Here is a 16,087-nt window from a genome sequence, read left to right as displayed (position 1 = left end):
ATGTGAGACACGAAAAAGGCATTGGCCTACTTACTACGGCTGACATAGATTGCCGGATCCTCGGAGAGATTTGTCGTCATCCCTCCTTCTCAGCGGCTCTCCTCGGTTCTCCAATTGTGGGAACCGTGCAAACATCTCCGCGGAGGAAAGCGGGGCCGGACGGCCGTGTGTTACCCGGGGTGTTTGTCGTATGCTCGGCCCGTTGCTTGGCATGTGCACCGGAGGACACAAGTTTTGGAGAAGATGAAAGGTGTTGTCCACCTCTTGTCTGGAAAGAAACGGCATTTCTCTGACAGCACCGAATAAGGCGTATTGCCAAGTACCTTACGTAGAAGCATTGTGATTGATAAAGAAGATCACACGCGCATTTATAACATGAAGACGGTCTCAAACGTGGTGATAGACCCAAGAGAATTTTAGTTGGCATTCATAAATAATTGTTGAGTCAAACAGAAACCGGCTTGAACGTGCCACATCTTTTCTCCGCAGAACTTCGGGTTTGAAGTGAAACCTCATCCTCCCTCTATCGGTGAAAGATTTGGATCGAGAAGAAGAGCACCCAGAAGCGCAAGTTGATCGACGATGCGGAATAATCCGACATCGAGAAGCCCGGCGATGACAATTCTGACATCAAGAAGCCCGACACTATCTTCGATTTAACGCTATAAGTCTTAAACAAAGGCGCAGAAACTTCTTGCTGCGCTGAGTCCTGGTTCTCTTATTTGATCCGCTCATCTCGTACTTATATCACCTTGGAACTATAGAACAGGCCATTCAAGGCATCCATGGTTAAATTCCCAATTATATACTGGTTCGAACAGTCTTGGCAGTCATCTTTAGGGTGGCCTTGATCATGAGTAGGGCTGCAAATCGAGAGCAGTAAGTAAACAAAACAGAAGATAGACTCCGATGCGTGAAAGAGAAAAGCAGAAAGAAAAGACAAAAAGTGACAAAATGGAGATTCGAACTGGCAAAATGGCAGAATATGGTACTACAACGAGACGCAGGGCGCGGTAGGTTTAGATAATTTCAGTTTGCGATCTCTGGACGAAGACATCGCACGCTAGACCACTTGGCCAGAGTGCAGTGGCTCGCGCACCCCGACAGATAGCTCAACTTTACTCAGCTATGGGTGATATGTAGAGTGTGTGTTCACCTCTTTGGGCAACCTTGATGACTTCTTCGTGTTTGCCGTGCGCGCTTTCAACAGTGATCGTGTGTGAAGTGTAATATCTGTGCATTATTCGATTGGTATTTCGTATATGTACGTACTTACCCCGAAGTTCTCATTTCATATTGTCGTACACCGTTTTCGACCGCTCTAGAATCTCGGGATAATGGCGTCGGGCTTGTTCTCCAGCGCCTCGTCAATCTCCTTCATAATCTCGTCCGTCAACTTCTCTTGCGCACCGATAGCCCGGATGTTCTCAAACACCTGCTCGGGACTACTCGCGCCAATGATGGCGGAGCTGACGTTCTTGTTCTTCAGGACCCAGGCAAGCGCCAGGGTAGCCATCTTGATACCCAGCTTCTCGGCAATGGGCTCGATCTTGTTGGCCTTGTCAACGAGGTCCTGGAATTGCTTCTTGGCATTCTCTCTCTTCCAAAAGTCCTTGATGAATCCAATGTTCTCGGAGCCGAAGCGGGAGTCCTCGGGGATGCCGTTCTTGTACTTTCCGGAAAGGATACCCTGGCGCAGAGGGGAGAAGACGGTCAGACCGGTGCCGACTTCGCGGTAGAGGTGGAAGAACTCGTGCTCGACCTTCTTACGGTCAAGCATGCTGTACGAGGGCTGCTCCATGATGGGACCGACAAGGTTCAGCTTGTCGGCGTAGCGCCAGGCCTGGGCGATCTCATCGGCGCTCCATTCGGATGTTCCCCAGTAAAGGGCCTTGCCAGTGTTGATCAGGTGGTTGAAGGCGCGGACGGTCTCCTCCATGGGTGTTTGGCGATCGGGACTAAGTAAAGTCAGTGGTATTCGTAAACGTGTCGAGAGGGAAACTCACCGGTGAGCGTAGACGAGGTCGACATATTTGAGATCGAGGCGCTCAAGGCAAGCGTCCATGGCCTCGATGACGTGCTTGCGGGACAGACCCTTGTTGTTGACAACGTTGTCGCCAAAGGCACCTCCCCAGTAAATCTATTGTGCATTCAGATGTCAGCCTCGGATTCCAGTGTCGCCAGGCCTTTGCGGGGTTGCGCACCTTGGTAGAGATGACGAGATCATTGCGCTTCCAGCCGTACTTCTTGATGGCTTGGCCCATGACTATCACAGAATTAGTCCTCCTTCTTTCGGCGAGGGTGATGTCGACTGCTCGTACCAATCTCGCTCTCGCCATTGGCGTAGCCCTCAGCCGTATCGAAGAAGTTGACGCCAGAATCGTAGGCAGCCTTCATGCACTTGAAAGTGCCCTCTACGTAGTTTGTCAGTCTCGTTCGCCTTCTGTGACTCGGGGTCTGCTCGTACCGGAGTCGACGTGGCCGCCGTAGGTCAACCCTAGTGGAGAGTCAGTGTCTGTCACAGTCTTCCGGAACACAATCAGGGCCACTCACAGCCTCCCAAGCTGATGGCACTAACCTGAAGACCAGAACGGCCCAGGAAGCGGTACTCCATAGGGGGAAGATCTTCGGGCTTGGACATTTTGTAGGTGATTTGAGAGTCGTTGGAGAAAAAGGTGGTGGAAGGTCGCGAAGCAAAGTGGAGGCGAGTGCAAGCTGGCAAGTCATGCGAAGAGCGGCAAGCACCTTACTTATAGTCAGTCCCCCTCGTCCGACCATCTCGTGTTCAAAAAAGAAGGTCCATTGGAGCTCTATGCCCATGGCCCATGTCAAAAGGCCACCGTGGGGCCCAACCTATTCCTCTCGTGGTTACAGATACTGCAGCAGTCGTTGAATCGCCCATCTCCAGTGGTCAAGCTCATGGAAGCGGGGCAGCCGGTATCAACCCCGCCATCCGAGTCCATGACCGGCGAGTTGTGTCACCGGCGAGCCATGTAGCCAATGGTCCCATTCCACGCTCAGCTGTTGGCGGGGGTACCGGTCCGGTACAGACACAGCTGTCGTGGTTCCACGCTGCCTGATCCTGGAGCTATGACGGACGGGATCGAGCTATCCCGAGCTTGTTGCTTCGATAAGCAGAATGAGACGCTTGTAAGCCAATGTCCTGATTTTCTTTTTGCTCAGTCTCAAAGGGACCAATTGGTACCGTGTAGCACAGAATAATACTAAATATAACCCCCAAATAAATAAATAAAAAAGACATCGAGGTACGGAGTGCGGTAAGATAGACGAGGGATCTCAACGTCACCCGTGTCGAGGAACTGGAAGCGAAGCTGCGGGTGCTGTGCGCTAAATTACCCCTCCAGCTGCCCCTCCAACACAACCTTCCACCATTGCCCCTGCTATAATGCGGGCCCTTCAGGGATGTTTCATATTCTCGCTGCTCCGATTGCCCCGAATTTGCGAGGACCTGGCCAGCTTACTAATCCTTCAACGACGCTCCTCCCATCAAGGTGTCATGAAGCTATCTTTCGTTGCACTCGGCATCTTGGGGTAAGCCTTAAGGTAGATGCCAACCAACACGCTAGACCTCGGGTCGCATCCTAGACCGAGTCGTAACAAACATTTACGAGGTAGCGCCAATCTTGAACATGACTCCCCGCAGTCTCTACGACGGTGGAACGTGTATAGCAAAGTTCAACAAGCTGACAATTGAATGATTTCTCTAGGAAATGTTCCAATGATGATTCTTTCCGTGCTTATGGTGACCCGTGCTAGGCTATGATTAACTAGTCGCAAACCAGGCCGCTATCTTTTCACAACGAGATAGGTTGACGATCACTCTAGGCTGTAGCATTTACAAGTCTCTCGTAGAGCACCCCAGGTCATCTCGCAAAACTCTGAACCGGTCTTCCCATCACATAAGAGAGAGCTTGACTCAGCTACCACAAGGCAGCGTACTGAGGTAAGGCAGTGACAACAGTACGGGTGATCAATATTTAGACGGTGATCAGCACACGGTTCAGGCAATTGGTTCAACCGAACTGTAAAGCAAATGATTCTCAGGTACGCTATTTCCGTCTTGCTTAGATCAGGCTAATAATAGAGCCCAAGACCTACTTAAAGATAAGCTTTCAGGCTTCTTCATATTGATACCTACATTGATCTGAGCATTTCGGGCCATGGTATCTTCGTATTGAGGGCAACGGGCCCAGAACCATAGCTCTTAAGCCTAGTAGAAAGCGATCGAAGTCTTGAAAGGAGTTTGACATAGACATTGGTGCCTGGACTTCTCGCAAAGAGCGCCTCACTTGCTATTCAAGGGTGGCTTTACAACATGGTCGAAAGAATCCTTTCGATTGAAGTATACCTCGAAGTTTTCCGGCTCCTTTCAAATAAGTAGTTGTGCTGCAAGTCAGGTGATGTCTCATGCTCAGGCTAGAATAGTGGCCAGTCTGTTGTGTAGGTGCCCTCAAGTGAGTTCAACTCAGCTACGGGCATTCACGACTACAGGAAACCCGCATCGTGAGAGCATAGGATTGGTGGTCTCGACGACATAAGCGGAGATCGTGGCTTCCTCTCCATGAGCTAAACCTGAATCTTTTTCCACAAACCTGTTCCTTTTCTCTTCTTCTTTTTTTCTTTTCACCATCTCACCACCAGGGTTGGCTTCATTCAACTACGATCAGCTTTCAACACAACCGCTTCATTTCCGCTTTACAGTACGCATCAAGATCAAGATCAACCACTGAGATACATATCGTAAGTCAAGTTTCATCTCTTTTCGTTGTTGGATTCATCTTGCTGTTTCTCTGTCTGAGCAAATATTCGCGATTTGGATCCATGCCGACTTCCTCGCAAGTTTTGGGTCCGAGCAGCTTCAGATAGCGAGGCTCTACATCGGTCAATTCTCGCGGTTTTGGACTACGGCAATTCTGAGAATTACTCTTCCAGAAAAGGCAGTATGGGTCTTGCGCTCCTTCTGCTTGTTGCCTAGTCCTCGCTCAGCTGTACCTTTCTTCTCCTTCCATACTGTCACGTTTTCTCTGGAGGGTTTTCCACTCACGTCAACACTTCTTTTCTTTTCTTCTGAAAAATTCAGATTATTGCTTTACATTACTCTACAATCCTGCCTGTTCCGTTCTTTTTCCACTCTCCCTGCGCTTCGTCTAGAAGTGTCTCTTTTGATTGACTTGTTGGACCAGTCCAGACTCTGTCAATCAATTCTCTTCAGGATTCAGTAAATCAGCAATTCTTTCTCGAGCGATTACAACAAGATGTCTGATCCTTGGGGCACCACTGACGATGCTTGGGGCACTGGCAATACCTCCGCTGGCAATGGCATCCCCAACGATGACCCCTGGAGCAACCCCAAGGGCGGTGATGGCGGCGACGGCGGCGATGGAGGCGACCGTGCCTGCTTCAACTGCGGCCAGACTGGGTGAGTGATTGCTCCATATTTGACCGACACCAGAAGTTCCGCACGCTGACACACATGATGATGTAGTCACAGCAAGGCTGATTGCACCGAGCCTCGCAAGGCTTTCGATGGCACTTGCAACGCCTGCGGTGAGCAGGGGCACACTCGCCGCGATTGTCCCTCCGCTCCTGCCATGACCTGCCGCACCTGCGGCGAGGAGGGTCACATGCGCAAGGAGTGCCCCAACAAGGGTCCTGATCTTTGCCGCAACTGTTGTGAGGAGGGTATGTTGTTCACTATCTTGCAATATCGAGACTTGGGACTAATAGTTACTTTATCAGGCCACGCGACCGTTGATTGCAAGAGCCGTCGCAAGATCGACTTCACGAATGTTGCGGATGTCGATGCCGACAAGGCCTGGGAGGAGATCCACGAGGCTATCCAGGAGCGCGACGGCGTTGAAGCCAAGGAGTCCATCCAGAAGTACCTCAAGCACTACCCTGAGATGGGATATGTCGAGCTGGAGAATGCTTTCCGCGCCCAGGAGATGAACATCTACCTCATCGCCACCGAGCGTGTCTTGGCTCCCACCCACACCAATATGGATCTCCAGGGTAACTTGGACAAGAAGTACACTGTCCAGTACCGCTTTTCTGCGCAGCCTGACCGCCAGCGCGAGAAGGCTAACTGGCCTGCCTCCCCCGAGGAGAACCTGGCCCGCCTTGAAGATGCTGGAGAGCCCGTTTCCCGTCTTATGCAGAAGTGCAACAATTGTAACGAGCTTGGCCACAACTCCAGGGAGTGCCCTCAAGACCCCATGGAGAAGGCCCGCGTGACCATCGCCTGCTACAACTGCGGCGAAGAGGGTCATCGTGTTCGCGATTGTGAGTCTGCCTGCTTCACCCGATGGTTTGCATCACTGACCAACTGATCCAGGTCCTACTCCTCGCATTGACAAGTTCGCTTGCAAGAACTGCGGGTAAGCAGCCGAGTTCGCCGCCGTTCTTGATGCGAAATGACTGACATATTCTATAGCCAGTCTGGTCACAAGGTCTCCGATTGCACTGAGCCTCGCAAGGCTGGTGATGACGTGGAGTGCAACAAGTGCCACGAGAGTAAGAAGGCTTTCTTCATCCAGCTTCCTTCAGAGACAAAAGCTAATCATCTACAGTGGGCCACTTCTCTCGAGACTGCCCTCAGGGTGGTGGCGGTGGTCGTGCATGCCACAACTGCGGCCAGGAGGGCCACGTCTCCCGGGAGTGTCCTGAGCCTCGCAAGATCAAGTGCCGCAACTGCGATGAGGAGGGTCATCTCTCCAGGGATTGCGAGAAGCCCGTTGACAGTAAGTTGCCCAACTAGCCTCGTTGACTGCATGACCCTGACACAATGTTCCTTAACAGTCACCCGCATCAAGTGCAACAACTGCGGCGAGATGGGTCACAAGAGTTTCAAGTGCCCCAACCCTCCCAAGGAGGACATTGATGACTTCGGCGCCTCCAACAACGCCCCCGCCCAGACCGATACTGGCGACGCTTGGGGGACCGGCGGTGGGTCTACCGAGGACACTGGCGCTAGCGGTTGGTAGATGCGTCCTTGGAAACGCAATTGCAAAGGGATTGGTATGGTGATTCTCAATTTGGCGTTGAGGTCACGGCATTTCGTCGCTGTCACGGCAGACGACAAGGTTTTCGATGGAAGGAACGGTTGATAAATTTCTCTCTTGCTTCGTGATTGATGATTGGTACAGTCTCTCGGTAGATGGAGATACATAGAACCAACGCAATGTTCATGAGCACAACCACATCAATCTCGTGTGACTGTGAATGTCTCTATGGGCAAGGCTAATCAGATCCGATTGAGCAGGTTTCTCATGCCTGGCACCAGTGTCTCCCAGTATCGAAGGTTGTTATTCATGTTGCATTATAGATTCACATCAAAGTATTGGCGTCCGCATGAAGATGCAATCACCGCAAGTTGAGGAACTGATGATCAGAGGATGTTACAACGACTTTGTGATACTAGAAGACTAATCGATAAAGCAAGATAGTCATCGGCATTACTCGACATGAAAATGTACCCATGTCCAACAACTCTGTCCCTCTTCTCGCTCCGAGTTTCTCTTTCTCTCTCCTCTTCTCTGTGCTGCGCTGCTCTGCTCTTGGTGTCTTTTCCGTCGTGTCTTCTTTCACCCGCGTGCGTGTTTAGCTCGCCAACCCTTCCTGTCCTCCCCAGAGTTCCATGCCCCGTTCTTCGTGTTGATCGGGGGGATGGAGGAAGCCCTATGCGTGTCCGGATATCTTCGTGTACGCCCGGAAGGCCGCCCATATGACAAGTTGAAAAGGAAAAAAAAAAACCCTCCGTATGGGTCGCTGCCTCCTCTCTCTGATGTATCGCTATGCTTGCTAGCAACGAATGTATGCCCGCTCCCTTTCTTCAGGGGACCAAACCCCTACTACCTGGTCACAGTGTACCAACCCAATCCGTTTTCGTTCCCAAAAGAGAATGTTGACACATGCCCAAGCCTAGCCTGAGCAGCCCTACTTCGGTGCCTCGAAGACCGAGCAGGGTCATTACGAATACGTACACAAAAGGGAATGTGAAAAGATCAAAAACAAAAACCAACGCCCTGACGCCAACTTTTGTATGTCGCTTCCAAACGAAGGGAAAAGGGGGAATCCTATGCGAACATGTGCTGTCAGGCGTCTCAAAACCGAGTATTTCTCTGCCTGCTGCTGAAAAGTCATTAAACGTCAATTATATCCCCTTCTCCGATAGGGGTTGTTCGGATGAGGGCGCAGCCGCGGCTCCATTCCCAACCGGGTGGATCGCATCCCCTTTCTCGTTCATCTCCGGCGCAACTGCTGGCCCACTGCCGTTAGCAGCTGCTGGCTTTGTCGTCGTAGGCTTCTCTGGTGTCGTTTTCCTTGACAAGCTCGCTGTTTCGGGCTCTTCCGGAATCGTCGCAAACTTCTTGAGGACCTGCTTCAGCGCAGGCCGTCTAATGGGCTTACTCAGGAACTCGTCCATGCCACTCTCCATGCATTCTTTGACGTTGCTTTCTTCTGAGAAGGCGGTCAATGCCACGATAGGAGCTTTGTAACCCATCTTGCGGATGAGTTTTGTCGATTGCAGGCCATCGAGATTGGGCATCTGAATGTCCATAAAGATTACGTCGAATCCTTGATTTTTATCCATATTCGCCTTGACTAGGTCGTACGCTTCCTGGCCGTCCTTGGCGATGGTGACATCGTAGACGTCCTCAAGCTTCAACATTTTGCTGACAACCTCAATATTTGTCGAATTGTCGTCCGCAACGAGCACCCGTAGCTTTCCTTCCTTATTGGCCTTCGTAGCCATTGCCCGATCGATGGCTGCCATTTGCTGCTGTTTCGTGTTCCGCTTGGCTTTAGGCGCTGGGTTCGACGCGAAGAAAGGCTGGCTGAGGCCGACCAGTCTTGGTTGTTGATCAAGTAGGTTCTTTGCAGTTGTTTCTCCGGCTGGCTTGATAGGTGGGCTGACGGGGGCCCCGCCGGAGTTGCGCTTCGCGTTTTGAACACTGTCGATGCCTTCGATGGCATCGACACTTGGAGGCCGAGACTTGATGCTGCTAGAAGCGGTGCTGGAGGCCCTGTAAGATCTCGTCAGTACATGAGCCGCATTGCTTCACAATCATCTAGACATACCTGTCCTTGACATATTTCAAGGGAATTTGCATAGTGAACGTCGTGCCAACCCCGACAGTGCTTTTCAGCGAAATAGATCCACCCATCAGACTTGCAAGTTGGTGGCAGATACTCAATCCCAGGCCTGTTCCGCCAAACTTCTTGCTCAACCCTAGGTCGCCTTGAACAAAGGGTTCAAAGACCTTCTGCTGCATGTGTTCAGCAATACCCGGTCCAGTGTCTTCCACTTCGAACTCGAATATAAAGGCCTTTGCACCAGGTGGTGGCGGCGTAGGAGATCGCTCCCGAACCTGAATGTGAGGTGTTGACTTGGGCTCCATCGGGTTAATGCTTAAAGCAGTGCCCTTGACGGGTTCAGAAGTCGAGCCTCCCCTAGAGCTCACAGATGGATTCGAGCTGTTGTTCGTTCGGTGTCGGCCTCTGCCCTGTCGTCTAGATTCCCTCGAGAACGATGACGACCGACTGCCATCATTTGCTGGTGGAGTTTCCACCTCGCCGATACACTTGATGCGGACATCAACCCGGCCGCCTGCTGGCGTAAACTTGACACTGTTGCTGACTAGGTTGATGATGACCTGGAGAATGCGATGCTGGTCACCCCATAGACACATATCCTTCAGTCTACCGGTTCCATGCGGTCCAAGAGCCGGTAGTCTGTTGTCGGTGCTGGTTCTTTCCGGGCTACTGCTCAGTTCGATCGCTTCAGAGCCGAGGAAGTTAACAGTCAAGGTAATTCGGCCTTCTTTGACTTGTTTGTCAAAGATGGTCAAGATTTGAGATCTAATGTCGGCAAGGCGGAATTCCTTCTCTTCCAGATTCAGTTGTTGCCCAATCTGGTTCTTGGAAAAGCTGAGGAGATCCTCGAGTAAATGGAGTAGCAAGTCGCCTAAAAGTGGTCAGCAAGGTACAGAGCGACGAGCAAGCCAGATCGCATTTACCTGACTTGTAAAGTGTCTTGAGCGACTGCTTTATCCTGAGAATATCGCTCTCCTCCATACACACGGCACACATGCCAAGGATACCATTAAGGGGTGTCTTCAGTTCGTGTGAAATGTTTGCGATGAAGAGCGTCTTGCTTTCGTTGGCGGCTTCGGCAGCTTTCTTGCTGATTTCAAGCTCACGGGTCCGTTCCAAGACTTTTTGATCCAGGGAAAGGTACTGTTTGACCAGCTCGTCACTCATATCGTTAAAGGTCTCCGTCAGCTCGGTCAATTCGTCGGTGATGAAATGTTTCCGGTCAGTGACCTTGCCGGGGATTTTGAAAATGCGTCGGGTCGAATCGCGATCGTGCTCTGAGGCGGGTTTCTCCTTGGGCTTGTACCCTACCAGCTTGAAGATACTGGTGATGATGCCATCCTTTTTAGAACGTTGTGTTCGTGATGAAATTCCACCCGATCCAGGAGTTTCGTCGCCGTCGAATTCGGAATAATATCCATCCTCATATCCCGGTGGCTGGATCGATTTCTCCGTCGCCGACTTGAGTCTCCTGATGGGCATCACGCTAAGATGCGCGCAAGGAAAGATGAGGATTATGATGAGGCCTGCGGTGCCGAAAACGCATCCCAGAATAATATTCCGCAATGTCTCAATAGGAGCGTCGGCCTCTGACTTGGCTTGTTCCACGACCACAGTCCAGTTAACGAGTGCGGTGTTGGTTCTTGCAAAACCCACAGCCACCGGAAGACCCTGTTCGTTGTTCGTAGAAAGCATCGAGCTTGAGTTGTTCGGTGCCGCGATCTGCTTGCTAAAGGAGGCGAGAACTGCCGGATAATCCTTCATTGGGAAAGGGTCGTCGTCCTTGCCCGCTGACCAGCTTCTCTCATCGTGCCGGTCACCCTGCCCAGATAGAGGGTTGGGTGGAAGGACAAAGTTCACCGGCACGTTATTGAGTGCGTCAGTAGGTGGTTTGTAGGTACTGTTGCTGACCGCATTACTGGAATTGAACCTGTTCGACTTCTCAGTAGGCCCGACGAGCAGCACCAGTCCAGTATCCCCTAAACCCTCACGGGAATTGCGGATGCTAATGAGAGAATTCGCCGTGGCGACAAGCGTCATGTACCCTAGGATGAATTCCTGCTGTTGGTTGTAACGAATCGGCACGGTAATGGAGATGAGGGCAGTTGTCTCATTGAGAATCAAAGGGCCAAGTAACAGACCACCGTTTGTGGAAATCCTAACTCCGTCGAACGCGTTGGCTGCATAAGCCCGAGTATTGTTCCTATACTGATTCTGACGGCCTAGATCTTCGTAGGTAATGTTCGGGTAGAGGGCTGGCGGGTAGCCCTCGGCGGTATCGGAAAGGAAAATTTGTGAGCCATTGGCGCCAGGATATGGCAAAGCGATTTCAGGAACCTTTTCTCCAGTAACGTTGAGTAGACCATAGCCGTTGCCAGTGATGTTCCGTGAATAGATTCTCCCTTGCAATAGACCCGTGAGACCGCCGACGCTGAGCGCACTGTTGAGATCGCCTCTGGCTTGAGCCCAGTTTCCGTCTGTGGTGTTTCCATCGTAGAAGGTGAACAAGGAATTCTGTATCAGGATTCGGGAAGAAATGGTGATGATGCTTGTCTGAACGAGTTCGAGCTCGGCAGAAATGCGTGAGGCCTTGAGCGAAGCGGTAAGGGCGAGTTCGCGCCCTTCGACCTGGGTGACAAATTGATTGACGTAGATCCAGACGGGGACGGAGAGGATCATCAAAGCAACGAGAACGGCAATCACCACAAGGAAGGCGAGCTGTTCTCGAATGGCGACCCTGACGCCCATTTTGAACAGACTATAACGGGGAGTCTGGCAGTGTCTGGGCGGCCTTCATCGTCTGCTATGGTGATTCTCGGGATCCTACTTTCGATGCGTCGCGGTGGTGTTGTCGTGGGACAGACTTGGCCGGCGGCAAGTCTTCCTCGAAGAGTTGCTTGGCACGCGGTCGCCCAGGAGGAAAGGTCGCGGCGGTTGACTGGGTATCCGCAATTTCCCCAAAGATGCGTTTCGTTTTGCTTTTCGTCGGCAGCAGCAGGGATTTGCGGTGACTTGCAAACGGTACTCGGGGGGGGGTGATAGGCGAGAATGGCTGTGGGATTGAGGGGAGCCAAAATGCGCCGACAGTCGAAATGAGCGTGGAGGACAGAACAAAAATTGGATTGGAAGATTCGTCACAAGAGAGAATAGTTTGGCCGACAGACGAGGGATTGTCTTGGTGTCGGTTGTAGCGGAGGGTGACTGAGTGGAATGGAATGGGCTGAGAAGGGCGAGCAGAAAGAAGACCGGCCGCTGAAGGTGGAGCCGCGGAAGGAGCTGGGATGTCGAGCTGCTAGGATCAGGTTCAGGGTAGGTACGAAGTACGTTGGAGTCGCAGTGGAGTGCCCTGTTGTGTATTCAGAGACTGAGGTGCAGGTGCGAATTGGGGGAGTACTTACGAGGTACCTCGCCTGGGTTTAGCGTAATAGAGCGGAGAGGAGAGGAGAGATACCTACCTATTTGCTGCCAGCTAGGAAGGTAAGCTAAAGGTAGGTATTTCTCAGCAGGGTTGACACCAAAAAGGTACCTTTCCTTGGCTGCGACCCAACGGGATATGTCCACGAAGAGGATGGACGAAAAGCGCTTCGCGAAATTACCAAGACACCACACAGCATCCAAAACGAAACGAGACATTTACAAGCCCGGCTGCATGGATGTAATGAGGAAGAAGCTCTGCGGATGGACGGGAAAGTTGCAACGGGCCTGAGGACGGGATCTGTCTGTCATCTGTGTAACGATGAGACTGATGATGAAGGACGAGGGAGGGCTGAAGGGCAACTTTCATAGGGGAGACCACCTCACGGGGAGCCACTAACGAAAGCACCTCGAGGGAGCTACCGTGTCGTGCTACAGTTGCCATGCTCGCGTCTTGTTGGAGACGAGACCGTCGCGCAGAGACAGCTGAAGGCGAGCCGCAAAAGCGCAGAAGCTACCCGTATTCTGGGTATCCTAGGTTAGCGCGGAACATCACACACGTGTGGAAGACGCTATCTCGGTAGTGTCTCTCAAGGGCGAAGCTTGGGGAATAACGGGCTTGCTAGGCCATCCAACTGCTGGCAACTCTCGTCGTTGGTGCGGGCGGTGGGAGAGAGTTTGATGGAAACATGGGCCGATTTTGCACTTCTCCTGAGTCTTGGTAGCGCTGGTGGTGAATACGTGGGTGGCAACGGGCAACACGGCACTATTTCTGCGCCACGGCTGCTATTTGGGGCTACAGATGGCGAGCACGGCTCTTGCGCTGAGAGAAATGTTTACTGGGATCTATTGTAGGGCCTCTTTTGTAATCTGTCTCGTTGATTCAGCATCGTTCATCTTGGCTAAGACTGTTGGATCAAGTGATTGCTGAAGAACCTGGAAGAGCGTGTCGTTTATCGGTGACACGGAAGCAAGATAAGTGGAACAGAGAGCTTGAAGTACAAAAATGCCGTGGAATGGTGCACAGCAGACTCGAAGCAAAAAAGCACCTCATTCCGCGTGCTTCCCCGCGAGATCGTCAAATCGCCCAGGCATGGCACCCGGATATGGGGAGAAGAAAAGTGGTGGCCCAGCTTGCGTACGTCTGCACATAAGCACATAACATGGGGAGTGGAGGCTTGGCTGCGGTAGCTGTTCGTACGGGATACAAGTATAAGTGGTGCCTTAGGTAAGTGAACCTAGGTGAGGTAGCTCGGAAAGGTAAGGTGGCTGTTTGGATTGGGCGAGACGGGCATGAAATACATTGAGTGTTTTGGAGGAAAGTGCACCTGGGTGAGTTGTAGACAGTCGAGGAAGGTGAAAGATCTCGGGAAGGAGCAGTGCAAGTCTCTCGCAAGTACCTTCTCAGTGCTTCCGCAGGTGAAATGTCGTGAGTGTCTCCCGCATCGATCAACGATGGACCACAGTCAGGAAGTCAATTCGTCGCTTCCGACTGGGGACCCCCCTCGTCCAATCCCCGCTCCCCTGTCCACCTTGGGCCATGGGTGCATGGGTGCCTCTCTCTTCCCAAGTCCCGACCGGTAAAGTCGAGCGGTCCACGGACAGTCTAGGCCCTGACTATGCCATTCCCAGCTTTTGGCATTTGCAACATTTTCGCCCATTCACCCATTTCTGCCCATGGGCATGCATGATGGAGCACACCAGGGCACCTCAAGGCGCAAGCAATGGAGCGAGCAACACGGGGCAACACGCGCACCCGGGGGAACAATGCCTGACTGGATGCTTCTCTTCTTCTTTTCTTCTGCCCCCCCTTCGCCCCCATCGCCCCCATTGCTCCGGGGGGCTGCCTCTCATCGCCGATTCACGCTGACATGCGCAATGGAACAACAACACACTCACATCACTCTCAAACAACGGAGGGACACGAGGGATATTCATCGGATCCCATCCGTCCAACCATTCTGCCCAGCATACGGGTACTGCCAGCTTGTCAATCGCCACTTTCTACATATACTCCGTACCACCTACCGATATCCGTATACAACGTGGTAACTACGAATACTCCATACGGATACAGCACTGAGGACAGAACATTTCTGGATGCAGCCAACGCAATGCCCTTTCCTTCCCAGCCGTGCCAGCCTGCAGTGCGCACCTCATCCGGGCATTCCCAGCGATCTCATTCCGGCGGGCAATCGAGGTTGAGTTGCTCCAACAAAAGGTACGGATACAGCTAAATACAGTACAGAGCAGCTAGGTATTCACTCCCTCCACATCCTTTCCATTCTTCTGTATGGGCTCACGGAGTATGCATCCGTTCCAACAGATACCAAGCTCTTCTCTTCCTCCAAATCCCACACTGAAGAAATACCGTCTGCTCCTGATCTCTAATCTCGCTGCCCTCCTCCCCTCTACCCCTGCACATTACCCTTCCCATCCCCGTCCAAGTTCCAACGTTCCTCATTCCCTGGCAAATCTGGCTCCCTTGACCATCGCAACACGAGCTAAGCTTCCCACCTCCAGTGCTGCCCTAGGAATCGCCGCTGGACCCCCCCCCCCCCGGCCAGATGCTAGAAATGTCCCGGAGATGAGGCTACGCTGTGGGATAAGCTGCTTCTGCAACGCCTCGGATGAAAACGGCCCTCGTGGCTTCAATGAGCTTACGGAAACCCCTCTAACCCTAAACCATCGAACTCGTCCGCCAGCTTGCTTCTGCTCTCCTTTGAGCTCGCGTCAGCTCATCTGCGCTGCCACTTCTAGGTCAGTGGATTCATAAAGCCCGGGCCGCTGGCTGCCTGCTGCTGGTAGCTGCCGCAGTGTCGCCCATCGTGGAAATCACGGCCATCGTGAAGACACGTCCACATCGACATCACCATAACCGCCACAGCGGCACTGTCTTGCGGACGAGTAACAGACAGGCTCTCACCGTCTGTCTCACGACCATATTATTCACCCACAGAGTCCAGACTGCCCTACCCGTCGGCTGACCCTACCACGCCGCACCAGTGTTGTGCTTCGCTACAAGGACATGGTCTGAAAGCAGCAGCAGAACAGCGAGATCTCACATCTCAATCCCAGCCCGCCACCTACCACCCACCACGCGCTGTCCCGTTGTTTACTCCACCTCTGCGCCCAGCCAGCGAAAGCACAGCTGGGTTGTTCCCAGTCTGCCCGCCGGGCGCTACTCTCTCACCGAACGCGTTCAACCAGTCTCGCCGAGCCACGGAGCTGCTCTCTTGATTCGCCGTCTCCGCACCTCGGTCCCGTCTCTCGGCTTTGTTTATCCATCCGCCTCATCCGCGATTTACGGTGTTGGAACATTTTCCAGTAGAGACGATCACGAGCTCCATCTGCAGCCTACGCACGAATCGAATGCAGGGAAGATTTGTTTGAAATGTTGTTATCTTTTTGAAAAATTGACAGTGAAAGAAAAGTAGTATATCGTCAAGTCATTACAAGTCATAATGCCTCATGTCGTCGCCGCCGGCCTGTCCAGGCCAATATCCGGCATGTTTTCCCGCCATATCCTTCCGACCAACCAAGTTCCGTCCGTACA

The 16,087-nt window shown here is 52.3% G+C and overlaps 8 protein-coding genes across 8 annotated transcripts; 6 read left to right on the top strand and 2 right to left on the bottom strand.

Annotated features, from left to right (window-relative positions):
* Nucleotides 1-1,321: 1,321 nt before the first annotated feature.
* On the bottom strand, nt 1,322-2,641 carry CTAM01_04078 (voltage-dependent potassium channel beta subunit; the record flags this gene model as incomplete). The annotated part of the gene is made up of 6 exons (XM_060520108.1): nt 1,322-1,958; nt 2,007-2,140; nt 2,205-2,266; nt 2,322-2,414; nt 2,468-2,497; nt 2,554-2,641. 6 exons carry the CDS (start codon nt 2,639-2,641, stop codon nt 1,322-1,324), a joined length of 1,044 nt encoding a protein of 347 aa, XP_060385529.1.
* Nucleotides 2,642-2,825: 184 nt separating this feature from the next.
* CTAM01_04077 (uncharacterized protein) lies at nt 2,826-3,080 on the top strand (the record flags this gene model as incomplete). The annotated part of the gene is made up of 1 exon (XM_060520107.1): nt 2,826-3,080. One exon carries the CDS (start codon nt 2,826-2,828, stop codon nt 3,078-3,080), a length of 255 nt encoding a protein of 84 aa, XP_060385528.1.
* A 488-nt stretch (nt 3,081-3,568) lies between these two features.
* CTAM01_04076 (uncharacterized protein) lies at nt 3,569-3,968 on the top strand (the record flags this gene model as incomplete). Its single annotated transcript, XM_060520106.1, has 2 exons — nt 3,569-3,684; nt 3,830-3,968. 2 exons carry the CDS (start codon nt 3,569-3,571, stop codon nt 3,966-3,968), a joined length of 255 nt encoding a protein of 84 aa, XP_060385527.1.
* A 1,308-nt stretch (nt 3,969-5,276) lies between these two features.
* CTAM01_04075 (zinc knuckle) lies at nt 5,277-7,004 on the top strand (the record flags this gene model as incomplete). The annotated part of the gene is made up of 7 exons (XM_060520105.1): nt 5,277-5,440; nt 5,507-5,703; nt 5,761-6,303; nt 6,356-6,398; nt 6,455-6,534; nt 6,591-6,761; nt 6,820-7,004. 7 exons carry the CDS (start codon nt 5,277-5,279, stop codon nt 7,002-7,004), a joined length of 1,383 nt encoding a protein of 460 aa, XP_060385526.1.
* Nucleotides 7,005-7,512: 508 nt separating this feature from the next.
* CTAM01_04074 (uncharacterized protein) lies at nt 7,513-7,950 on the top strand (the record flags this gene model as incomplete). Its single annotated transcript, XM_060520104.1, has 1 exon — nt 7,513-7,950. A coding segment is annotated over one exon (438 nt), but the record flags the coding sequence as incomplete, so codon positions are not given.
* A 223-nt stretch (nt 7,951-8,173) lies between these two features.
* CTAM01_04073 (hsp90-like protein) lies at nt 8,174-11,865 on the bottom strand (the record flags this gene model as incomplete). The annotated part of the gene is made up of 3 exons (XM_060520103.1): nt 8,174-9,047; nt 9,103-9,988; nt 10,041-11,865. 3 exons carry the CDS (start codon nt 11,863-11,865, stop codon nt 8,174-8,176), a joined length of 3,585 nt encoding a protein of 1,194 aa, XP_060385524.1.
* Nucleotides 11,866-11,922: 57 nt separating this feature from the next.
* CTAM01_04072 (uncharacterized protein) lies at nt 11,923-12,156 on the top strand (the record flags this gene model as incomplete). The annotated part of the gene is made up of 1 exon (XM_060520102.1): nt 11,923-12,156. The coding sequence occupies one exon, from the start codon at nt 11,923-11,925 to the stop codon at nt 12,154-12,156; it is 234 nt and encodes a 77-aa protein (XP_060385523.1).
* Nucleotides 12,157-15,423: 3,267 nt separating this feature from the next.
* CTAM01_04071 (uncharacterized protein) lies at nt 15,424-15,771 on the top strand (the record flags this gene model as incomplete). Its single annotated transcript, XM_060520101.1, has 1 exon — nt 15,424-15,771. A coding segment is annotated over one exon (348 nt), but the record flags the coding sequence as incomplete, so codon positions are not given.
* Between the last annotated feature and the right edge of the window lie 316 nt (nt 15,772-16,087).

The sequence above is a fragment of the Colletotrichum tamarilloi genome (genome assembly GCF_030869305.1).
Source record: "Colletotrichum tamarilloi strain Tom-12 chromosome Unknown Scaffold_9.1, whole genome shotgun sequence".
Taxonomy (NCBI): domain Eukaryota; kingdom Fungi; phylum Ascomycota; class Sordariomycetes; order Glomerellales; family Glomerellaceae; genus Colletotrichum; species Colletotrichum tamarilloi.
Note: the sequence above shows the minus strand (reverse complement) of the source record. Positions and strands in the feature narration are given on the sequence as shown.